At 36.9% G+C, this 25,490-nt stretch overlaps 3 protein-coding genes and 1 pseudogene across 4 annotated transcripts; 1 reads left to right on the top strand and 3 right to left on the bottom strand.

Moving 5' to 3' along the window:
• Positions 1-6,253: 6,253 nt before the first annotated feature.
• Positions 6,254-8,458, bottom strand: LOC113239464 (tetratricopeptide repeat protein 25-like). The gene has a single exon (XM_026476490.1). The coding sequence runs from the start codon at positions 8,314-8,316 to the stop codon at positions 6,535-6,537; it is 1,782 nt and encodes a 593-aa protein (XP_026332275.1). The 5' UTR covers positions 8,317-8,458; the 3' UTR covers positions 6,254-6,534.
• A 3,098-nt stretch (positions 8,459-11,556) lies between these two features.
• LOC113239468 (larval cuticle protein A2B-like) lies at positions 11,557-12,048 on the bottom strand (the record flags this gene model as incomplete). The annotated part of the gene is made up of 1 exon (XM_026476493.1): positions 11,557-12,048. A coding segment is annotated over one exon (492 nt), but the record flags the coding sequence as incomplete, so codon positions are not given.
• Positions 12,049-13,386: 1,338 nt separating this feature from the next.
• LOC113239425 (cytochrome c oxidase subunit 5B, mitochondrial-like) lies at positions 13,387-16,010 on the top strand. Of its 2 annotated transcripts, none has more exons than XM_026476429.1 (3): positions 13,387-13,541; positions 14,489-14,674; positions 15,201-16,009. In XM_026476429.1, the coding sequence occupies exons 2-3, from the start codon at positions 14,491-14,493 to the stop codon at positions 15,374-15,376; spliced, it is 360 nt and encodes a 119-aa protein (XP_026332214.1). In that variant the 5' UTR covers positions 13,387-13,541; positions 14,489-14,490; the 3' UTR covers positions 15,377-16,009. The 2 variants fall into 2 exon arrangements, with proteins under 2 accessions (XP_026332214.1, XP_026332215.1); XM_026476430.1 differs by having other exon boundaries at positions 13,408-13,546; positions 15,201-16,010.
• Positions 15,692-25,490, bottom strand: part of LOC113239543 — an 11,136-nt pseudogene continuing 1,337 nt past the window's right edge.

Genomic DNA, 25,490 nt, shown 5'->3' on the forward strand with positions numbered 1-25,490 from the left:
TTTATAAAAAAATAATAAAAAAATAGTTTCAAAAAATCAATATATATTAATTGTCATAGTCTTCTTCTTATAAACATGTTACTAACGAGGAGACTACAAGGAATTGTTTATGACTAATTTATGAGCAAAAGATATGATAAAATTCTTAGAGGATGCAAGAAAAGTAAAAGGTTTCCATAGTCTAAGATAAAATTATTACAATTTTAATTTGAAACCACATACTAAATCTAAGTCTAATCTTATGTTTGAAACTATTGGCTCAAATTGGCTTGTCGCTATTAGTATTAAATAAATGCTAACAAAAACAAAGAAAAATACCTATCAACGCAGAATTTAAAAAATCATATCTTTTTAAATATATTTGCAAATTTACATGCCAAAAACATCTATTAAGTTCTTACTTTTTTTTAAAGCAGAAATATTTTAGTGTTCACATTGGAGATGAACATACTTTGTGTGGAGTAACTTAGGGCGTTCCTTCACCGCGAACATGCTCTTGTAACGTTCAAAAGCGAACATTACAGGCGGTGAGGCAGATGAGCCGAGCATTCGCTGCGCAACACTTGTAACATTCGGTAGCCTTCTTCATCGCGAGCATTCCCCTGTAATGTAATCGGTTCAGATTGTAAGGCTGCGACTCCACCAGATATAGTGGAATTAATGTTTTCAAGTCTTTACTTAAGTTAGGTGTGCCTGCGAGTGTCCGCGAGAGCCTTTTAGTGCCCGCGAGAGCCAGGAGTTGCCTTTGAGTGCCCGCGAGAGCCAGGAGTGCCTTTGAGTGCCCTTGAGTGTCTTTGAGTGCCTTTTAGTGCCTGCGAGTGCCGCAGGCGGTGAGGGAGGTGAGCCGAGCATTCGCTGCGCAATACTTGTAACATTCGGTAGCCTCCTTCACCGGGAGTATTCGCCTGTACTGTAACAATCTGTTCAGATTGTAAGGCTGCGACTCCACCAGATATAGTGGAATTAATGTTTTCAAGTCTTTACTTAAGTTAGGTGCCTGCGCGTGTCCGCTAGTACTTTGGTATGCCCGCGAGTGCCTTTGAGTGCCCGCGAGTGCCCTTGAGTGCCTTTGAGTCCCTATGTCACGGAGCGCCTTCCGTAGCAATTGATATAATATTTTTCAAGGGAATCTCTTTCTCATCATAAAACTTTTGCAATGTATTGAATATGGTTTCGCCTTTTGTATCGGTATCTAAATTTCTAGATAACAATAGTTCTTCACTTATTTTCTCATCTTTAAGATACCTCACGTAGGACAGCAACAATGCTTGATTAGTTGGTAAAGTGGGACTCATCGAGCTGAATTGAGAACTGATTAGTCCTCAGATGATTTCACAATGATTCTTCAATGTTTTCAGCCATTTCATCAATTCGTCTTTGCACAGAATTATTACTCAAAGGAATTTTTCGGACAATATCTGCGGCCGATTTATGAAGCACAGTAGTTATTACTTCCTTTATTGCTAGCAAAATTAACTCTTCTCCGATGTTGTGTGGTTTGCCTTTTTGAGCAATTAACAAAGAGATATTGTACGAAACTCGAAGTCCGTCGTCATCTTGCTTAGCAGCCGCCGAAAAGAGTTTTGCTACACTTGGCTTGAGTATTATGCTTCTTCTCTAGGTCTTGGAAATATGCTACATTCTTGTCTTTCGTATCTGGATGCATTTTATTCAAATAATCTTGCAGTCTTGAAGTCTTCATTGCTTCATTCGAAAATATTTTTAGACATAGAAGGCACAAAAGCGACAACGGGTTTGTGGGATTTTCAATGAATCCGAATTTAATATATTCCGCAACAGTATTGCCGTCTCTTCTTTTTTACTTCGGACATTGTTTTGTTTTGAGAAATACGTAAGTAAGTGTTGAACTTAGGTACTGCGTATCTCTTACGCGCGAAACCGAAAATGAAAATAAAATAAATATTACGTTGTTTATATAGGATTGCATAAGCAGCACGCACCGACAGTAATAAGACAAACATGCATAAACTCGTTTATCTCATTCGACGCTCAATCGTGCTCAACAAGTAAGAACAAGTATTCTGTGAACCAGCCGATGGATATAGGAATGCACAAATCGGGTTATTTAACAAAAACTAGTTTAAATATGATGATTGCCCGCGGTCATAAATTTAGCCTTTCCCAAAGTGGGCGATAACGCCCCCTTGTGGGCGCTGCAGGCTAAAAGGGTATAGGTACACATAAAGGGTAAGAGACCGAGAAAAAAAAGGGGGCGTTGTGTACAGGCTTAGGGGGAGATTTGTAATTTCATCTATTTTAGATTAGATTTAGTATGTGGTTTCAAATTAAAATTGTAATATTTTTATCTTAGACTATGGAAACCTTTTATTTTTGTTGCATCCTCTAAGAATTTTATCATATCTTTTGCTCATAAAGTTTGGCTTGTATCATTGTAATCAACTTAAATTTTACAGAATGTGTGAGATCTTTTAGCTAACTACCTACTCCTACATCAGAGTTTGTTCTCTGCCTTCTAAAAAATGACATACTTGACAGTTGCTATTTCGCTACCTGTAATAAAAATGCACCATGAATGCACCCATAACAATAAATTTGTCGTGTCCAAATCTGGCAGGGTACATTCGTATCAGCTACGTATCAGGGTAATTTTCAAGATAATTTTAGGTTATTTTCTTGAAAAAAAAAATCAGGACTGCAGAAGCGACCAACTTGAAATGAAATGATACAGAAAAAAGAGCACACTTTATATTACATATTTCTAATTATGATTCATCAATACGAATAAGTATCAGAAAAACTTTGGCCGCCTGGCAATCACTGTACAAAAGTATTTCCTACTATTTCTACTTTACTATTTCATTATTTTATTTACAGATAAAATAATAATTGATAGCGATAATAGCTCAGTGACTTTAGATAACAATGAAAGAATTCCAATACCATTTCCCTTGCAACCAAATTGTGATAATGCCATAGATTTTTTTATTATTTTATTATTAAGGAATAACAACAGCCAACTTAAATACATCTTACAACGAAGAATATTTGCCTCAAATAACTTAGGACAAAATAGTTATCCACAATGACATAAATTTTGAAGCCTTATAAACCAACAGATCAAAACAAAATTTGTAGCGATTTTAGACAATTTTAAATTAATTTTTAATTAAGATTTAAATTAAAGTCTACAATAACTTATTTGTCGTGGTGATACACATATTAATAACATATACTTAAGATATAACTAATGATATATTATAGAATATATAATCGATAACATGTATTTATATAATTATATAAAATTAAATAAAAAAAAAAACAATACTAAACTAATTAAATTAGTTTAAGTTAGTTATTAACACATTTAAAAAACATGTGCGGATTACGTAACTTGTAAAGATGTTCAAAACTTTGCAAACGGTGTAGATGTTACGTATCTATTTGATCTCCAGAGTTAACATTTTTTAAGAAACCTTCTTTACTACCAATGAAAGGGTCAATTCTACTAAAGTGCACATTATAACTGTCGACAATTCGTGATAACACTGCATTCTTCCTATAGTTAGTAGAGTGGGGCAGGACGTGGAATAAAGCTGTGTGACGAGTGCGACGCCCCGTCACACGCAGGGCTATCTGCTCCAGAATTTCAGGGCAGTCCAGACGTCCGCATAAGATGTCGTACAACAATGCAGATTATACGCACACAGATGTATTTTTGTTTTGGTCTCCTCTCCAATACTTCAGGGCCAATCTATGGATATACTAAATCTATGGATAATGCACAACCAATACCTGACAATATTTTGCCTCTAGCTGCAGATTCTCCACAAGTGTTGACGAATTCATCATAAGACAGTTAAAAGACCTCGCCGAATGGCTATATTAGTATTCCAATTCCTAATGTCAATATAGGTACCTGAAGACAATATTAATTTTTTGATATATGACATTTCTTCGATATATGTAAACTTTCACGATTTTCACACATTATTTAATTTTTAGTTCGGGCCTTAGTCATGTATAAAGCACATTTTAATTACCTCGTTGTTCCGGACGTATTGCAACGTCCATAGTCACGAAGGGACTGAAGAGGCGGGGTCAACATTTTCTAGCTGTGCGAGTTTTTCTAACTACCCGTACTTGGTCTTTATTATTTACTTGTGCACTAGGGTTGTCACTAGATCGACGCACAACACTCACGACATCTAGTGACTTGTCAGGCGATACTTGATGTCGTTTACATTTGCTGATGACTGGATCCCACGACGATTAAAGTTTAAAACTGTCTTCTACGTTGAAATTACGGTGTTTTTTAATTTCAATAGCTTCACGTGCGATTGTACTATAGTGATGACGTTATATAGAAAAGATCTTGAGATTGCTAAGCTCAATCCAGTGGTTTGGTCCTGAATCCAGCAAATGCTCGGCAATTGCAGACTTATTGAGCTGACGGTTCCTAGCAGCCGCGATATGTTCTTTGACTCTTGTTTTATAGTAGCAAGTGACGGGACGAACAAGTAGTGCGTCTGATAGTAAGCTACACACCTGTCCATAAAAGTTGCAGCGTCACTCAGAGCTTTAAATCGCAAAGATCTTAGGGGTACTGGTACTGCGCTCGTCACCCTGAGACATAAGTGGCCAAGTCCCATGTGCTTATAATTTCACCAGCACTCCCACCCTTCAAAACTGGAACACAGTAATGCTGAAATTATATATATAGTGCGAGTTCCGGTTTCGAACCCACGACCTTCTGCTTGAGCGGCTGTAGACCTAACCTTTACGCTAACATGGCGTTTTAGGTAATTCAATTACTATAAAAAATATATATATTTTGGTTTTTGTTTCAATAAGCTCCATTAGAAGAGTATTTTGTCTTCAAGAAACATTCAAGAAAGCATTATTTTAATTTTTTGTTGCAGTTAGATAAGTCACAAACTACAATCAAATATCGTTAGACAAATCGCCTTCAAACTGATTATCGATATGTTCCTATTTATTATTTAAATGTTGTTTCGAACAGTCCATTATATAAGTAGTTCATAAATGTGTATATTTATTTATTTAACTTGATATGTTTTTTTATCTCCATTTAATTCTAGAATACAATAATTCCTTTCATATTTATTGAATATACAAGTCATGAATATCAGTTTCGATAGTCACAATTTAGACAAAAAGGTACAGTGATATTCAGTGTAATCTATTGAATGCATAACATTCGATTTAATTCATAATTTAAATTCCGATGAAAGTTATCGAAACTGCAAGATTCGATCAAATTTCTTAAGTGTATTCCAACTTAAGGAATCGTAAAACTTCAAATTTTAATCTAAATTTGATTTAAGCAATCAAAGCCGACCAAAAATTTAATATAACATCCAAAAAATTACAATCTTGCCAAAAAATACCCGAAAATATTTCGAACAGTCATACTGTAAAATAGTGATTGAAAATCTATTTTCGATAGTTTACGTAGGGACTGTCGAAATTATGTAAATTATGTATTGGAATATTTATTATATCTCATATTTCGCGCCTGCAGGTAAATGCAATAGTTTATTTTCCCAGATTCACAATAACTTCAATTATCGTAATTTTCATGCTGTCGCAAAAAGTTTTTCCTCCATACAATAAATACAAAACATTTCTCGATGTAGGTATGCAATGTGTACAATATTTTTCATAATAAAAAATGTTAGGAACGTTATTCTTTGCCAGAAAACATTCAGGTCAATGTATCAGGATTTTTACTTCCACTTATATTTCAATTTAATTCCACCGTGATACCGCTGGGCCGCAGCGCTACTATAGAGAAGTTTTTATATACCAACAACAGAAATTATCAACAAGTCTTTGAACAGCCTCGTTCATCAGTCCACAATACATTGTACCACCTAATTATTCACGTTTGATTTTATCAAGAAAACTATTTAGCTTAATGAAATAATATAATTCATAAGAACTTAATTAAACAATAAGTACAGTAGGTTTTTAAAATCCGTGAGATAAGGCTAATAACTAATATATAAAGTTCATTAAAATCTTGCCGAAAGATTATTCGACAGTATAATTTAATAGAAATATCTATAAAAATATTTTTTACGAAGTACACAGAGCTATACAAAACTGTTAAGTGTTTTAACATTGTGTAACGTTGTAAATTAGTAATCATTTATTTTATTTAGTTATTTTTTATTTAGTTATTTTTATTTGGTTATTTTGTTTATTATTATAAAATAATACTTAAAGAGTCCCGTGTCCAGCAGTGGAACGTATATTTGGCTCCTGTCCAGTCTCGGACATCACATCGGCGGAAACACCAGGAGGATTTTTCCGGACGCACTGGACATAGGAAGGCAAATTGTATTATTTAAAACCGTTGGCCGTTTACGAACCGCGCCTAATAAAATTTGTTTTAATAAGGGTAGCTCTTTTTTATTTAAACATCCCTCGTAACAATTGAATGTGTTAAAATTATTTGTGAAAGTCTTACGACGTACTAAATCTACGTAATTATTATCTAAAAATACTTTACTTTCTAAATACCCAAAATTAAACATTAAAAATCTGTAAACCAGTAACTCCAGATTGGGGCGTTTTCATAATTTCTAGTTCTGGGCCCTGGACGACAGAAAGACCGCGCTGGCGGTATTTCCGCCGTGCCGACGACATCGCACCCGGTTCCGGCTTACGTGGAAGCACGGAGAAGCGTCTACCAGCGGGCACGGTCGACATGCGCTTAAACAGGACGTGGGTGTCTACACGACTCTTGTCGTCCATAATTTTTAGTATATCCCGCTCGCGCTGGTCTATGGCTTTACGCTCATCAACGGACATTGTCTCGCCGGCCATCGCGGCACACTTAGAAAGGAACGATTGGATTCCTACTTCATCTTTAGTTTCTTTTGACCATTCCCATGCTTCCTCTACTTGAATGCGGACTTCATTCGCATTACCTTGTTGCATATCTCCACTCATTAAGATGTAACATCCATTCAACCACCAAGTCACATTACCCAACTCTTGGGCTTGCCGTTGACATCGCTTTGCATAAAACTTAGAAAGAGCATAGTTCTTTTGAAGACAAAGTAAACGAGCCATTTCGTACATCAGCCAACATCTCATAGTGGAATTCTCACACATTTCAAGTACTTCAAAAGTTTTTGCCGTGGCTTTTTCGACATCAGTGAACTTGGTTGGGTAATTGGCTCTAACTGAATCGAAAGAAGTAGATCGTCCACAAGGAAGTCCCATAAGGAAAGCAATTCGATTCCTGTTACCACGCTCACTCAGTTTGTAAGATATCCTGTGCTGGGATAGATAACCTTCTCCGACCATCCTGTACAATCGGTCAGTGTAAATTTGTTTATCCGGCAAAGTGTATAAAGTTTTGGTATCAAGGAATAACTGCATTCTTTCCGCTGTATTAATCAAATCCTTTATACGAAGCTCACGCAAGCTCTTGGCTATATCTCTCAAATAATGTTCTGCAGTATGCGCACCAACTTCCCGTTCTTTGATCAATAATTGTTCTTTAAATGTCCTCTGGTAATGTGAATGCGTCTTTTCCGCTAATTTGACGGCATAATAAGGTTTTTGGGCACGAAGCATCCTTTGACGTTCGGAAAGCGCTCGAAGAGCTTCCTGAACATAATACTTTAAGTCACAGCTACCCTTCTTGTTGGCAGACATTAAGCGGTCATCCTCTACTAGGTTCATTAAGAAAAATTTGTCGCTAGCCATTGAGCCTAAATATTTCATAGCTAACACTTTTGCGAGTATAGCCTGCTTACGTGCTTCTAATTGCGTCATTTTTTTTTTCTCTATTGTTTGTGGAATACGAGAAACGCGCATAACTTTACTAGGCTCGTATTCATCATCGGCATCTCGTAAATTTTGATAAATCAATGGAAGAAAATCTGTCATAACAGAGCCCGCATTCACTCCAATGCAGTCTTGGAGGGTTTCGATGCCCTGATCAATGCCCTCCTTAAAATATCCTGGCTGCTTACGAACTCGAAAACCGCGGTAGTTCATAACTATCGATCGCTCGAAATCTGAGATGGTGTACAAGGCCTGCGACTGCATGTTTCGGGCGATCATATTGTTTGGTTCGAGTTTCAAAGCCATCTCGGCGTCAGCGTAGGCCTGGTTCGGCTGCATAGCGGCGCTGCATACCTGGCTACGCCCCGTTAACATCCGCACGTCACTCTGTGTAATCTTGTATGCTTCATCGTAAGCATCTTTTGCCTTGTCGAACTGCTCAAGACGCCGCAAATGCGCTCCTCTCTCGCGGTATACCGTTGGACCCATAAACAACGGTTTTGGCTCCATTGTAGGCTTATATTTATCAAACGGTAGCTGATAACTATATGGGTTTAAAGAAACTACTTAAAGCAATAATTATGCCGATGATATAATTTCATCAATGTTTTTACTATTAGTATCACTGTTGACACCTGACTATACTTTCACTTTGGCTTGTCTTGTATGCAATAAAGTGTATAGTAGTAAAATATATATTCATTTCCCATCGTATTGTTACTTCTGTTTGTACTACTCTGTGACAAACGGTAGAAAATCATACGATTTTCATTTTGTTTTTATCTTTTTTCTTATTTACTTAATGGTTTTGGCAGCGTGGCTTACACTATGGAAAACAAAACCAAACCAACCTTTCCTTTATTGTTTTTCCATCCTCTAAGCAGCATGGCCTGTTTCTTTAGAAAATGTTTATATCTTCTTTTCTTTTTAACCGATTTCAAAAAAGAAGGAGGTTCTCAATTCGACTCTTAGAGGATGGAAAAAAATAAATAGTCTAAGATTCGACTGTATGTTTTTTGTTTTTGTTGTTTTTTTTGGTACGTATGTTACGCGATAACTGCGGTATTTGTGAACCCATTTTCATGATTCTTCTTTTGTTGGAAAGGGGGTACTTCCATAGTGGTCCCATTTCATTTTGAAGGAAATCATCCACCTCTAAGGGTGGCTGTTCACGCATGAAGATTCATTTTTATAAATAGCGCCTAAATTTTCTTAAGGAGCAATTATTTTAATGGTTGATTTTGCTATTTCTCCAATTCAAGGCGTTTTGCTCTCAATATTCTTTGAGTCTTGAGAACCAATTTTTATTATCTCCAGTGTCAAGTCCTGTATAGTGGCGAATCTAAGGATATTTCAATAAAACTTAGCAAATAGATTTAATTCCACGTACTTTTGAGGTCGGTTTTTTTTTGTACTCTGTACTGAGATTATTTTATCTCTGTTCAAACTAAAGGAATTCATTAAACGCATAGGTAGCGGTCATTAACAAAATCAAAATTGGGCCGATATAATTGATTAAAAATAGGTTTCAAGCAATAATCATAAATATACCAAAAAATAGTGCTTGTATTTTCTCAATGTCTCTCGGCAAACTTTGTACTTCTGGCGTCGGGTTTTATTCAGTTGTCCTTTGCCTTTGTTACAGACCGGACGCTTTCATGTGACTTAGAAGTATATAGAGTTGCTATTTTTTATTTATTATGCAATGGGAGAAAAGCCGCTAAAGTTACAGTCACGACAAATAATTTACTGCGTGTACTTGTATTTTTTACAAAAAGCTGATACGGCCAAGAAAGACAACAATGGTTATTTTCAAAAAGCTGCTGTCAGTACATTGTGGTGATGAAAGGGCTTGGGATATTATATTCGACAGCATTCTATATAGTGAGTTAAACAAAATTAACCTGTTTGGAGTAACGTCTTACGCTGTACTTAAAGAAAAACTCACTATAAGAAGCCATTATTTTTAGTTATATAAAAGAAGCACACTTTGTTTATGTAGTAGTTGAGGAATGTACAAATATGATACACATCGCTATTCAAAATCTAAACAACGACTGGTTTATTTCAATATTGCCCGCATATACTACATCTTCCTTACTCTAATTATTGTAAGATATAGATATTATCTCTATATTATAATTGTAAGTCATTGCTCTATATATACTTCTTACATAAGTTACAATACATGTTTTATCCTGTAAAGTAGAATAGTCGTAAACGTGAAGTAGATTAGCTTATAAACAGTCTGATCTCCAATAAACACTTATTTGTTTTTGTTTACTTTTGTATATTATACATATAAGTACTAATATTCTACTTAGTCACTTTTTTACTTATATCTATTTTCTGATCCTATATTTATAATAAAAAGTTATTGTTTACTAATTTTGAAATTTTTTAGGTGGTCGTATAATACGACCACTTCTAGTCACTACGGCGCCAGTCAACGGCGCTTGCGCAGAGTGCTGCGGTTGTGCCGTTTGTGAATGAGGATCGGAGGGCGAAGTTGTCTCACTCCAGTGCTCGTCATATACGTCATAGCGACCCTGTACTCGCTGAGATACCTGGGGGCCACCATAACCTTTTCAAAAACAATCTTATTTCAATGTAAGCTTAAAGTAAGCTTATTATTAGGCTTGTATAGTTCATGAACTATGAACTATTAGGAATATATTCCCGACACTAACCGACATGAACTAGTTTTAATAGTTCATCGTTCTTTTTAGTTCATTATTTATTGTTTATTTATTGTTGTACACGAATCTAAAAAAAGGACAGGAGCTAGGACGACGATGATCAGTAATAGCTGAAGTGGCTTACAATTCGCCAACGTCGTGAGTTGAGAATACTTTCCACTCTTTACTCTATAATTAATGATAAATGTGCACCTGGATATTTGAAATGTAAATTTCAATATTTGGGTGCATCCCATAATCGCAATCTTCGCTCAGACAGCAAATTGACACTTTTAATTCCTTTTCACCGTACTGGTTTCCTTTCTAACTCATTCACTCTTCAGGCAATACGACTCTGAGACGCTCTACCGCCCCATATTCAAAAAGCGCAGAATAAACCAGCTTTCAAGCAATTAGTCCGCGATTCCATATTGAAGTCTCAATCTACATCCCATTAGTCTGACATTGTTATATATATGTATATTGAATATATATGTCTATGTATTATATATTATGTATTTGTGTGTACATATATAGGTTGGTTATATAAGTATATAGTTAGTAATATAATATTATGTGCTATATTTATATTGAGTTTAAACTATATATCTTAATTATTTATAAACTTCTTCCTATCTGTTTTAATTATCATGTTATGCACCCCTGTTAATTATTTTGAACCCAGCTCTCCGGTTCACTGGTAGAGAATGCCTAATGGCATTAAGTCCGCCATTTGTACTGTTTTGTGTGCAATTAAGTTTAAATAAATAAGTAATATTGCATCCACAGTATAATACACTTATATAGCATAGACTTTTGTCACAAGGGTGTAGTGTATGCTATTGGGCGAGTGATTTTATTTTTGAATAATTTATGCGTATCTACCAATGAAGCTTATCAGCCATGTATGGCTGGCTCATTTCAGGATGTGGCATACGAGTATTAATACAAATAGTTAAACACAATTTCGCCATAATTTAATTTTATTTATCGTGCATTCTACAATAATAAATAATCACTTAATGTTATTAAATAGACAAGAGCCTTCAGACATTGACTAGCATGATTGAATTTAGTGGTGGTAGAAAGGGGCGGAATGAACAACGGAAGCAGGTGCGTAGACTGTGGGTGCAGCTACCTTTGCAACTGGGGCAGCGTAGGCGACAGGGGTAGCTACCTTGGCTACCTTGAGGCCGAGAGGTTCGCGATGCACGACGGCATTGAAACCATGGTGAGGGTCGGCAGTGTACTGCACGGTGCGCTTGGTGCCATCAGGGTCCACCACGGAGTAGGAGCCCTGCACTACGTCGCCGTCGCGTGTCTCCTGTTGGGTCTTGGAGTCGCCGGTCAAGCCGTCTTGCACGTCGTACGCAAAACTATATTGGGGATGAGGATCGTATGCCTCGGCCACCGCCGCTACCTTTGTTACCAACGGTGCAGCAGGAGCATGCGCCACAGGTGCGGCCGCGTATGCGACTGGCGCCGAATGCGCTGTATATGCCACGGGTGCTACCACACCCGCATGAGCTGCTGCGAAAGCGCATACCAGCACGACGAGCTGAAAGAAAATGTTTAAAACACGAGACGTGAGATATATATATAATTAAATATATTAGTTATAATAACTAATATCATATTACATAATATAATTTCCCTATGTCATTTAAGTTATTGTTTCGGCAAATACCTTGAACGCCATTTTAGGAATTAGGTAACTTCACCACGAGAAGATCTCAAGTTGAATGTGTTATGATCATAGTTGCGTTTCTTTTTATATATTCTTTCTCAGCGCCTCGGGCATTGTGCCGTAGGTTGATGCTAGAAGTGCAGACCGTATCAACATGTTGCTTATGAATGTTATATCACAGAACAAGTTCTTAAGATGCAAGTAGCCTCCCGAATTAAGCCGTGTAATATGAATTAAGAGTAAGAGGGTCATGATTGATCTCTGGCACAAAGATCACTTACTTGCACTAAGTGAACCGGCTTTCTTTGGTGCCCGTCCTTGTGTGACGTGGAGCACTTAATTGTTTGTTAATGTAATCCGTTTTTGTTGTGCTAGAGATTTAAATAAAACTGGGTCACTACTGCATAAACTCGCTGTAGGTAGGTAGACAGACGAAGCTCTACAAAGTGTAAAGTAGACCTGGTAAACCATGTTTTATTTGTAAAAAGCACTAATAATTTTAGCATTTGCCCTTCAATTGTTTTCTTTTACCTCCCTAGAAGTCAGATGGTAGTTATTATTAATATCTTCCGTGTATGCTATAAAACCCACTTCTCCATTTACCTACAACTCGAAGTAAACAATATATTGTTTACTCTAAGGTAAAGACATATATACTTTTGATCCTGAATACAATAAATAATAATTATTTACTATCGAAATGTCGATCGCAACTTTACATACATTTAACTTAAAGGGATTTTGATGAACTGTTGAGGCGCCATATTATACTAAATTTATGGAGGTGCCAGTAATAACTTATAACTTTTGGTATCAATGTTCGTCTTATCAGGCGAAGAAGTCAGCAGCTTGATTTTGATTGCCTTCTCCCGATCGGAAACTGCGTCTTTTCCGATTCGAGGCGTATAATATTGCGGATGGGCTACACGATCGGGTCGATCCCGATTTGCATTAAAATCAGGGCCTTGTTCTCTAATAGTTTGATGCCAATCAAATAAATATTCCGCAACATGTTGAACGCTGCAAATACAATTTGTTTAGTTGATAAATTAGAATAGTATTTTATTAATTCATGTTTGGAGACTGGCCACATCAAATTTATGAAGCCCAGCCGTGTCAATACTGCCAAATTAATGTCATGAACAGTCTGCACGTCGCTCATATTTTTTAACAACATTGACATTGTTCGTCATTTGGTTCATAAATACGTGTGCGGTTTGATTGAATAATTGGATTGAATTATACTTCTTCATTCCATCCATAGTATCTTTGAGAGTATTTCTGAAGCTTTAGTAATTTTCTTTTATTTTAATTGCATTACTTTTGTGTCGCCCATTAATTTATATCAAGCCTTTTGGTCAACGACTGTGGTAAGGTATCATCTTCTCATCATTACCATGAAACCGTTCAAATATGTCTCACTGCCGGCCACGGGTTTCCTCAAGGGTTAAGGCGGAAATCCATCACGCTGGCCCAATGCGGTTTGAGTTTGCACGGATTTCTGATAAGCAACTTGAAGTATTTTTTTATGATACCAAGTGAAGGAACGAACAAATCTTGCGCCTGATGATAAGCGACATGCCTGTCAGAGCTTTAAATAGAAAAAAGCTCTAAGGGCACTCTGTCACTGCGCCTGTCACCTTGAGAAATAAGTGAAATGTCTTAAGTGCCTGTAATTTACTGCCAGTAGAGCTCCTTGTGAAAGAAGCTCTACTGGCACTCCAGGGAAGTACTGCCTCCTTACCTATTTCTACCTTCTACTTGGGGTGCCATCTCCTATCGGATGTCGTTTATTATTGAGGCAATTTGAGTCCGTGAAGTTGCGGCTCGGAACAGTTCTGTGGTACTTATGTTGTGTTCCTGTTTTTCTACGACCACGTCTTCTGCGGCCCTGGATTTTTCCCTGAAGAATGAGCCGCTATTTCTACCGCCAAGCCGTAATGTGAGCATTATTGCGTTCCGATTTTAAAGGGCAAGGGTGCTGGTGAAATTACAAGCACATGGGACTTGTCAACTTATGTCTCAGGATGACGGGATCAGTGGGAGTGCCCCTCAAACCCTTGTGATTTAAAGCTCTGAGTGGCACTGCAACTTTCACGGACAGGTGTGTCGCTTACCACCAGACCCACGACTTGTTAGTCAAGTCACGGTATCATAGAAAAACAGCACCCTTACCCTTCAAAACCAAAAGGCAGCAATGATCACATTACTGTCTGAAATAGGTAAGGCCCTGCTGCTACCAAAAAAGTGTACAGAGGATAACCTTTAGTACTAAGGAAATACTGATATATTATACCGTACAAATGTCCCTTGACAGATATGGCACTATTAACCCGGAGTGTCATCCGTCGCATGGCGTTGCTAGAGCCGGCGCTGGCACGGCTGACAAGCACCAGTCCCATGCATGACCCGTTGGAACACGTCACAGGCATAGAGAAGCGAGAACTGCTTGCCCACCTTGCCGGAGATTGTGATCCCTTTCGCATCTGCTCTATCAAGAAAGGCAAGCTACATCTATTACAAGCGAAATTTTATGTTTGTCACATTCACAACAGTCACCTTAATTAGCGTCAAGTGAAATTTGGCTCCTTGTAAATCCTTCTTAACCTAGCAGTATTGATGTCTTGATAAAGGATTTACTGGCCCAAAAAGTCTTTTTTGATTAGTATATACCAAATCAAACTAACACAATATACTTCCAGCCATAATTGCCATTATCATAATAAGCGCATATTATTATGACAATTTTATATTGGTAAGCTTTTTTTACGCCCAATTACGTTAACACAATCAATTTAGTTTCAATTTTGTACAAGTGAAGTCTTCCCTGCTGACTATTATAAATTATAATGCATCATGTTGAAAACCACCGAAGCACTTAGCTCGTGTATAGAATATATAAAATTGTTACTTTGCGAAGGTAAATTATGAATGGTGTGGCAATGGAATGTTAATGTTACTGAGAAGCCTCATTGCTTTTAGGTATACAAAACTAACATATAATTACTTTCTAATTATTATTTTGCCAGGTCCGGGTACTCGCGAGCGGCCGAATTTGATTCCGAGCGCATTCTCTAAGCGCCTAGTGGCCTGCAGCTGCAATCCTGTGCAGAACCACGTAGAGTACATGTGGCTGCACCAAGGTTGTCCCAAACGGTGCGGATGTGGATTTTGGTTCGAGCTGTGTCCCATTGCACCGCTGTAACCAATTACAGTCAGAACAAAGAAGAACAGTTTCGATTCCGACTAATGTATTTGGACTGGTTAAGTCCTTGTATATCGACAAATTGTAAAAGTACACTATCACCCTTGTTCAATCATGTGCTTTTAACATCGACGATCATCATCAGTTGTATCGGATTTGCTCGAGTTTGCCCATAGCGAGAGCAAAAGGTAAGTTACACGAAACGTTGTGTAACTGGGCTTTTGCTTTACTTGCTATAAACCGACTGAATCGATCGTATCGCATCGCACCATAGATGCCAACGAGCTGGTTGAAGCGGCCTCTTTATTGAGCTTCTCAGCCGCGAAAGGCTTTGTCGTGCTTGCGGGGCGCGTTTTTGTTGAATGTCGTGGGTCTGCACACTCTGGTGGAAGTGTAAGATTAATGTAAAGGTCTCCGCTCGCCGACCCACTTCTCGCGCTTTGGCCTTGAACCAGCTGATCAATGATCAATGTACCACTTTACTCCGGAACTGAAGTTCATTATGATTAACATCGTAGGTATGCTATGTTTGTTCGATTTTACGGTCTTTCGTTCCCACTATCTCCTATATTTTGTTAAGTCTTTGATATTTTAATAAAACAAATTTCACCGATTATTCAAAAGTATATTAAGATTATTTTACTTTAACTAGGTAAGTATATTCACAGTCATTCGCAAAGGAACATATTGTTAATTTACTAAATAGAAATATATAGGTACACGAGAAACTTAAGTTCATAAAAATATGATTGTATACTAGTGTAAATATAGGTACTTATTTGGGTATTTAGGTATGACTCGGAGTAAAATATTGTCCGCTCCCTGTTCTTTTATTTTTTTTTAGTTCATTCGCTGGGGTAAAGTATGTTAGGGGAGATTGTAGATCTGGCAAAGATGCCTGTGCGTATGCGTCGGTGTCTATCGCATAATCTTCGAGTACAGAATCGTACGGATAGGGAAATTCACAATTGTCTGCGGATAGTTCGTGTGAGAAGTGAGTACAGGGTTGCTTGACTAACATAACAGCTTGAACCGGTTCCTGGGTGAGGATTGCTTTGAAGCCGTGTGTCGGGTCTGCGGTGTAGTGAACAGTGCGGCGCGTGCCATCAGGGTCCAGTACGCTGTAAGCGCCCCTTACTACGTTGCCTTGACGCACCTCATGCAGCGATTTCGTGTCGCCAGTCGTGGGGTCCTCAATATCATACGTGTATTTGTACTCGTTACCACCTATTGGTGGGTCTTTCACTATTATACTCTGCGCAGATTTTGCAATACACACGATCATTAGTATCTGAAACGTTAACAATATGTCAATACACATATGTTTGCGGTCGCTATAAGCATAGTAGTTGGTGTAAGTAATCGGATTATAAAGTTGCAACAGACAGCACAGCTGACAATTACCATTTGCATGTTGTAAATCCACTCGACAATAGGTTTCGAACTAAATAGCTAACGCGAGCTCGTCTGGCTCGTATTTATAGAAACAGCTTGCGTTCATTCGAATGTTCTGGATTGCACGACTTCTCAAACTGTCCCAGATGTACCACCTACTTACTTAATCCGTACTTTAATAATTGTGTACGATACAAAACATTTTTTTTTATAAATGACACTAATACTATCCATTACGTTTCACTTTAAGTTTTTATTTATTAATATGTGTAGGTAGCTGCTACTCTTTTACCGTCTCTAATTACCGTTTCCCTAAAATGTATATTTGTTAATAACTCGAAAACTACTTTGTCTTTTCTAATGCCATTTAGACATATTGATAATTTAGCTTAAAGTTGTTCATATTTTAATGTTATTGGGTACATTATGCGAGAAAAAACAATAGTACTTGTACTACGGTAATTAGGCAGAGAACATCGAAATGGCTGCGGTAATTAGGCTGAAAAAATCCATTCATTGTTAACGACACCCCCAAAACGACACCCCTGGGGTGTCGTTAACAATAAGCATTTGTTGACGACACCACCGTAATGTTGGGATAACTTATCGCTTAAGAATTTATTATCGAGCTAGTATACTCTCAATGGTTAATAAACATATGCAATTGTATCTTTTTATCTCTTTCTCTAATGCACTGGCTGATAACGTTTATGACGTTCATGAGATAAATTATGTGTCATTTGTGAAGTTAATCAATATATTGACATTTCTAATATTTTCAATAACTTTCGAAGAAAAAGTTAACAATGTCCGAATTCAGATTAACAAATACCAATGGCGGAGTGGCCTTACTTTTAGGCAAGTATAAATATCATAAACATAAAAATTATGCAGATGGATCAGTATATTGGAGATGTTCCTCTCACAAAAAGTTGAAATGCCATGGAACAGTTACTACTAAGGTAGGTATGCTATAGATAGAGGCCACTTCCTACTACATATTTCTTGCTCCTGAAATGAGGAATTGTGTGTTTGCTCTTGTTTCAGGATAAACAAATACATGCATTTGGCAAATTACATACATGTGAGCCAAATGTGCACAAAAATGATGCTCTTAAAATAATGCATGAGCTTAGGGAAACCGTTATAACAAGTGATGAACCCATACCGAAACTTTACAACGATGCAACAAACTCCATCAAAGAGACTGGCTTAGAATTAGTGATACCTATACCCTCATTAAATAATTCAACTAGTTTTTTGTATGGTGCACGGAACAAGAGTTTGGATTTAAAAAAAACGGTATACAAATCTGTCAGTGAAATAGAAATTCCATTGAAATTCCGTGATCAGATTTTAGCAGATTATTGTGACAAGGATGAAAAAGTTCTAGTATTTTGTACTAATAATTGCAGGCAAGCAATAGCAAATGTGACAGAATTTTTTATAGACGGCACTTTTAAAACGTGCCCAACTCCATTTACTCAGATTTTCTCTCTACACGGAGATATTGGCAGCACATTGGATAACACTAATGTTGTACCATTAGTGTTCGCACTAATGACCCACAGGCGGCAGAGTAGTTATTTTAAACTGTTCAGCATGATTAAGTCGCAACTTGCTAAGTGGAATCCTATTAAAGTACATTCTGATTTTGAAATGGCATCAATGAACGCATTAAAAATGTTATTCCCCAATATTGTCTTGAAAGGTTGTTACTTTCACTGGTGCAAAAACATTAACAAAAAAGCAGATAAATTAGGTCATTCAAAAGTTTATGCAGAAAAAAGAATTATAGGGTTAACAAAGGCGTTAGCGTTGCTGCCTTCACAACATATCATGGAAGGGTGGCAATTTATAAAGGCGTTGTGTGCAGGCAATATAGAAATGTCACAATTTACAAAATACGTGGAAACTTTTTGGTTGAAGAAACATTCGTTTGATGTGATTAGCGTATTCGGAGAAAGGCATCGCACCAACAACGTGCTTGAGGGATATCATTCAAAATTGAATAAAAACATAAACACCAGCAACAAAACATTGTTACGTCTGTTGAATAAAATTATGCCATACCAAGGGTCAGGATCCATTACAAAACAAAGGAAAAAAAAGCAGATCACTAACGACAATATGATCATGGAAATCCAGATAGGATTAGTGTCTGGAAGTCTCTCAGTAGGCCAAGCTTTGGAGCAATTAAGAAACTAAAGATACTTTTCCTTCACAGGGTATCTATCAGTTTATTTTGTTGCCAACTGATAAAATATTATTATTATATTTTTCAGGTTCTTTTTATTTTATTAATTATTATGGTATAGGTACGAACATACAGCAGGGTAACAACACTATTTGTTAGTGGTGTCGTCAACAAATGCTTATTGTTAACGACACCCCAGGGGTGTCGTTTTGGGGGTGTCGTTAACAATGAACGAAAAAATCGAATGTGAAAATGGCCGATTCCCATTTTGTGTGCTGTGTATGAAGTATCATACTTTACTGGAATATAAAATGATAAGCGACTTCTCATTCTGCTTTATCACCCGTCACGTCTATGTGCTTCTTTTAAATACATATTGATATCGCTTTCAAAATTCACTTCCATTCTATCATTCAGTTTAAAAATGCAACTATATTTCTGTAGGAAGTTGTTCTATCAACTTTTTTCAATTAAATTAAACCAACGCTAGCCGTGATCGGACGTGACGGATCTGTAAAGGTCCCGAAACCTTGATTTATTTGAAAAAAAAAATTGGGGTTTTTTTATATCCGGAAAATTTATGAATAAATTAATGAAATATTCTTTATTGCACATTAAAAAAATTAAAACACAAATGACAACACAGAACAGTAATGTAAGTATCACAGAGTAAGCCAATGCACAACAGGCGGCCTTATTGCTAAGTAGTAATTTCTTCCAATCTTAGGATGGAAATTTAAGAGTTGGAATGGGGGGTGCAGCCAAAGATATCTTGCTTTTATCATTTCTTTTCCAATGTATAACAATCGCAACAACCTAAGAACTCGATATGTGGCTGTATTAATTTAAATTTGTAAAAAAAGTCAACTTCAACCCATTTATACGTCCCATTTAAGGGCACGGGTCGATTCTCTGGCGAGAATTTACTCCCTAGTCCGCCACCCTGGCTCAATGGGGACATTTTCCGAAGGTTGTGAAGCTTCTACGACTGGTTTCATCACAATGTTTTACTTCACTGAAAACCTCATGGTAAATTCTGAGTAACTCAGAGGTACGAGCCCGGATTAGAATCCTCGACCTCTGCTTGAAAAGCGGTAGATCAAACCATTAGACTATCACGGCTTAAGAGAAAAAAGTATTTGAGAATATTTCCAAGTTTCGCATTAGACATAACGTTAATTTTGGCTTTTTCAAACGACTGTAGGTATATGTTGCGCTATCTCAAAAGGGAAATGCACCTGCGCTCAAGGACACGTCGGGTTGCTAATGAAATGGAGATTCAACGCAGTTACTAGGTATTTGTTAGGGCAGTAACCTACAATACTGATGAACTTTACATCATGGAAGCCTTGACCGATAAGCGACTTTTTCCATACAAATTGTTTGATGTACTTTGTGTGGGCGAAGAAAAAAAATCACGAACTATACCCGAGTTCTTGAAAGAAAATGGTATAATACATATTTGTAGTATGATGGGTAGAGTCACCCCATTTTTTGTTGTTCCAAACTTAATTTTTTTTATATCAATGTATTTTTAAGTAGTTAAGTTCAGATCGACATCTGCGATAAACACTACGCTAATCAGTGAGCATATTTGACGCTAATTAATAAAAATTGCAACTTGATAAGAGTTACACTTGCGATAACTTTTTTATTTTCGCCATATAATATATATTATAATAATATATATCTCCAAAGCCGCAATTTTCTGTGTCCGTTTCTAATTATATACTCGAAAGTGTCCATGCATTAAACTCCACTTACTTAACAAAACAAAAATCTACAAAAAAAGAGTTATACTTGGACTACCTTTATTTTTTTCCATCCTCTAAGATAGTTAATATAGGTCGAAAGCTAACTGGAGAGGACAAAATCTTTCCAATAAACCTTTCGGACGTAATGGAAAAAAAATCCGAAAACCTGACAACGGTGGCGTGTCCCGAATTTTAGAGGATGGAAAAAAATAAAAGAATCCCGTATGCAGAATCTCCATCCTCTAAGGCTGAATCCAACACAAGTGTCAGTGTCAAAATTGAAACTGTAGGTCAGGGGTTCCCTAACTTATTTTGTCTACTGCCCACTCTGAGAATAAATTATTTTTTAGCGCCCCCATTTTTCCACCTACTTAAAAACCACTATAATATTTTTATTAATTATTGTGATTAAATATTCATTCTAGAATTGACTTGTGACCTGAGCGCAGTAGGTAGTACACAACGGCGCTCAGGTTTCAAGTTAAGTCTTACGGGCTACACCTGCCAATGAGAATGATTATTGAAACGCAACTTTATAGCATTCAGACAGAGTATCTTTTATTCAAAATAAAACAAACAATCGATTCTAATATAAAAACTAATATGAAGAATGAATCTGATGCTGTTTAATAAGTTTGTTGATATCAGGTTCCAATTTCTCAAGAACAGTCACAAGTCACCACGTTCGGTAACATGCAAAGGATTTCTTTTTTTAGTAAGCAGCGTCGTCACAGCACTAAAACGACGTTCACACAAATATGACGATAGGAATGCTATCAAGAATCGTTGAACGATTGACCACAATCCTGGGTACAATTGCGGGATCGGTTTTTGTAGCCAAAATTCTTGGTAGCCATTTTTGAACTTGATTTTTATTTCCTCGTTCGTTGTCAATTCTATAAGTTCTTCTTCCAGCTGAGGTGATATTGCTGCGTTGACATTTGAAAACGAATCCAACACCCAGTCTGGTATTTCCAAGTTCAAAATGTCCTGGTATCGTTCGGTGAAGTCAATGTGGAGGATTTCTAAATGTTGGCAGCAGGTAAATAAGTCGTCTTTACTGCAGGATATTGATAAATTCGGAAAATTGTAAAACTCACGTCTGCTCATATTCTTTTTGTGTAGAAGCAGTTTGGCTGAGAAAGCAGCAACGACATTTTTTGTTTTAATTAAATTTAGTTCATCGCCTTGCAGTTGGAGATTCATGTCGTTGAACAATTTATACAGGTCTGTCATGCAAGGTATATCATTCGTTGATGTAACGAACTTGTTGCGCAATTCTGTATCTTTAGTTTCCAATAGCTCTATCACAGAGTTAAATATGTTGTAAAATCGAGTCAGACAATTGCCTCTTGATAGCCAACGAACTTCAGTATGAAACAACAAACGGTTGAAATCTTCGTCATTAGTAACACAAAGCTGATGAAATAATTTATAATTCAAGAGGAGCTGCTACGGATTTTATTGACTACTATGATGACATATTGCAGTGATTGAAATAGTCGTTCACTTAAATTTCTAGCAACCAAATGTTGTCAATAAATAAAGCAATGTACAGCAAGGATATCTGGAATTTAATTTTTTAAGTACGCTATGAAGCCTTTATGACACCTGTCAAAGCCGGAGCGCCATTCGTAGCAACTGATATAATATTTTTCAAGGGAATCTCTTTCTCGTCATAAAACTTTTCCAATGTATTGAATATGGTTTCGCCTTTTGTATCGGTTTCTAAATTTCTAGCAAACAATAGTTCTTCACATATTTTCTCATCTTTAATAAACCTCACGTAAGACAGCAACAACGCTTCATTAGTTGGTAAAGTGGACTCATCGAGCTGAATTGAGAATTGATTAGTCCTCAGATGATTGCGCAATGATTCTTCAATGTTTTCAGCCATTTCATAAATTCGTCTTTGCATAGAATTTTCACAGGGATTTTTCGAATAATATCTGCGGCCGGTTTATGAAGCACAGTAATTGTTACTTCCTTTATTGCTAGCTAAATTAAATCTTCTCCGATGTTGTGTGGTTTGACTTTTTGAGCAATTAACAAGGAGATATTGTACAAAGCTCGAAGTCCGTCGTCATCTTGCTTAGCAGCCGCCGAAAAGAGTTTTGCTACACTTGGTTGAGTATTATGCTTCTTCTCTAGGTCTTGAAAAAATGCTACATTCTTGTCTTTCTTATCTGGATGCATTTTATTCAAATAATCTTGCAGTCTTGAAGACTTCATTGCTTCATTCGAAAATGTTTTTAGACATAGAAGGCACAAAGACGATGACGGGTTTGAGGGATTTTCAATGAATCCGAATTTAATATATTTCGCACAGTATTGCCGTCTCTTCTTTTTTACTTCTTTATTTTAGTTTTGAGAAATACGTAAGTAAGTGTTGAACTTAAGTATACTACGTATCTATTACGCGCGAAACCGAAAATGAAAATAAAATAAATATTACGTTGTTTATACAGAATTGCATAAGCAGCACGCACCGACAGGAATAAGGCAAACATGCATAAACTCGTTTGTCTCATTCGACGCTCAATCGTACTCAACAAGTAAGAACAAGTATTCTGTGAACCAGCCGATGGATATAGGAATGCACAAATCGAGTTATTTAACAAAAACTTGTTAAAACATGATTGCCCGCGGTCTATTATCTACGAAAATTACCTATCTAGGAATACTAATAACTATTAATCTCTCTTTTGTGTCTGTTGCCTTTTTATTTGTTTGTTTGTGTCTACTTTCATTTCGAAACGGAGCGACCAATTGACATGATTTTTATTTTATTTATTCAATAAAACAGGATATATGAACTACACGGAGAGAAATATCGAACCGAGTTAGTTTGAGCAATCTCTTAATTAATATTAGTTGATGTTCACAAGTTGTAGTCGAGAGTTCAGTCGGTGTCTAAGAGTCTTACTAGATGAAATTACAAATCTCCCCCTAAGCCTGTACACAACGCCCCCATTTTTTTTTCTACGTCTCTTACCGCCCCCATTTTTTTTCTGGGTCTCTTACCGCCCCTTTAGGCCTGCAGCGCCTACAAGGGGGCGTTATCGCCCACTTTGAGAAAGGCTGCTGTAGATATATCAATATTAGACTTTAGTTGATGTATAATAAATTAGATGACAGTACTTATAATCTGAATTTCAGAATAAACTAAATAATAGTTTGATTACAATATTAAATTACTGCGTGTCCTAGCCTTACGCGGGAATTCGGTGGTAGTTACTAATCACACTATACATCACAAGTCAAGTATTTTAGAAGCTTCCAATGAGTTCGTATTATTAGTCCATCACGGTCCTGCGGCTGGAGAGTACAGGTGAATGATTTGTTGCCCATTTTAGGATTTTTTGCGTGTAAATAAGTAATTCGGTGGATTTGATCCAGGTTGATTTTTTAATTCGGTGCATACGATAATTCAAAAACTAAATGTTATAGTTGTATTTAATATTTTTTATCATATGTGTCGTAACAACTAAAATATAATAGCAATTTATTGGAGTCGTATAAAAAAAAAAATTTTTCTATATCCCGTGGCCTTGAATTCGGTGGATTTAATGCCACCGAGTTCAGAAATATTTCCACCAAAGTCGGAAAAAACTGCCATCGAAGCCATATTTTCTTTGAAAAGTTGATACATGAAAGACAAAAACCAAGAGAAATATTGGTTTAATCTTACTTTTAAAATTTGAGATACAATATTTAATACATTATTTGGCACTGACAAGCAGACTTTAAATATGAAAGAAACTTGTATAACACATTCGCCCGTCCATTTTTCTTCACAGAAATCCAATGGACTTCTGTGTTTTTGTTTAGTGTAAATTATAGTCCCCTAGGTATGCAGGCGGATGCCTGTCACGGGAAGGACGTCGTGGCGAATCATTTCTTCCGCCTACAGCTTCTTCTACAGAATTTATAGCTTGCTGAGATGATTCGGCTTCTTCAGATATGTTTACTATCTCTGGTTCCTCATCGAAGGGTTCAGACGTCTCTCCAACGGGATTACTAATTGGTGCTAGATGACGATTCGAATCAGTATCTTCTCTCCCGTCAGAAAAGCGTACATGAAAGTAATTTGGATTTGCTTCCAAAAGTTTGATTTCCTCTACTATCGGATCGTACTTACTTTTCCTTGTGTTCTTCTTCAGTAGCACCGGACCCGGAGTAGTAAGCCATGACGGCAGGCAAACTCCGTTGCCAGAGCGCCTTAGGAAACGAAACATTCTGTCGTGTGGTGTAGCAGTGCACAACAAGGAGCGCATGGAGTGGAGCGACATTGGTAAAACTTGTTCCCAATGTTGAATATCAAGTGATTGGATCTTAAACATAGCTGAATGGTTTTCCACAGAGTCCCGTTTAGTCTTTCGACTTGGCCATTTCCCGCTGGATTGTATGGAGTTATTCGACAGCAAGCAATGTCATTCCTTAGCAAGAGGTCTTTGAATTCTTGGGCCATAAATCGTGATCTACGGTCAGAATGGATCAAAGGGGCGTTCCAAATGTAAAGAATAGGTCTTTCAGACAAGTTATAATAGTGCAGGTAGATATATCCTTGCATGTATAAGCAAATGGGAATCTTGAAAATTCGTCTACTATCGTCAGTATATACTTATTTTGAGTATTGGAAGGAAGTGGCCCCTTGAAATCTAAGCTGAGCCTTTCGAATGGAGCTGTTGCTTTAATGAGTTTTCCTTTACAATTTGCAAATCTAGGCTTGATTTCCGTACAGACTTTTTTTTTTTTTTTTTTTTTT

This window comes from Hyposmocoma kahamanoa, unplaced genomic scaffold (genome assembly GCF_003589595.1).
Source record: "Hyposmocoma kahamanoa isolate Upper Pololo Valley unplaced genomic scaffold, ASM358959v1 99879, whole genome shotgun sequence".
NCBI lineage: Eukaryota > Metazoa > Arthropoda > Insecta > Lepidoptera > Cosmopterigidae > Hyposmocoma > Hyposmocoma kahamanoa.

What these genes read in the sequence shown, in the direction of transcription:
- LOC113239464 (XM_026476490.1), bottom strand. Translation starts at nt 8,316, where the DNA reads ATGGAGCCAAAACCGTTGTTTATGGGTCCAACGGTATACCGCGAGAGA.
- LOC113239425 (XM_026476429.1), top strand. Translation starts at nt 14,491, where the DNA reads ATGGCACTATTAACCCGGAGTGTCATCCGTCGCATGGCGTTGCTAGAG. An exon ending in CATCTGCTCTATCAAGAAAG is followed by an intron (nt 14,675 to 15,200) that starts GCAAGCTACATC and finishes TTATTTTGCCAG; the next exon opens with GTCCGGGTACTCGCGAGCGG.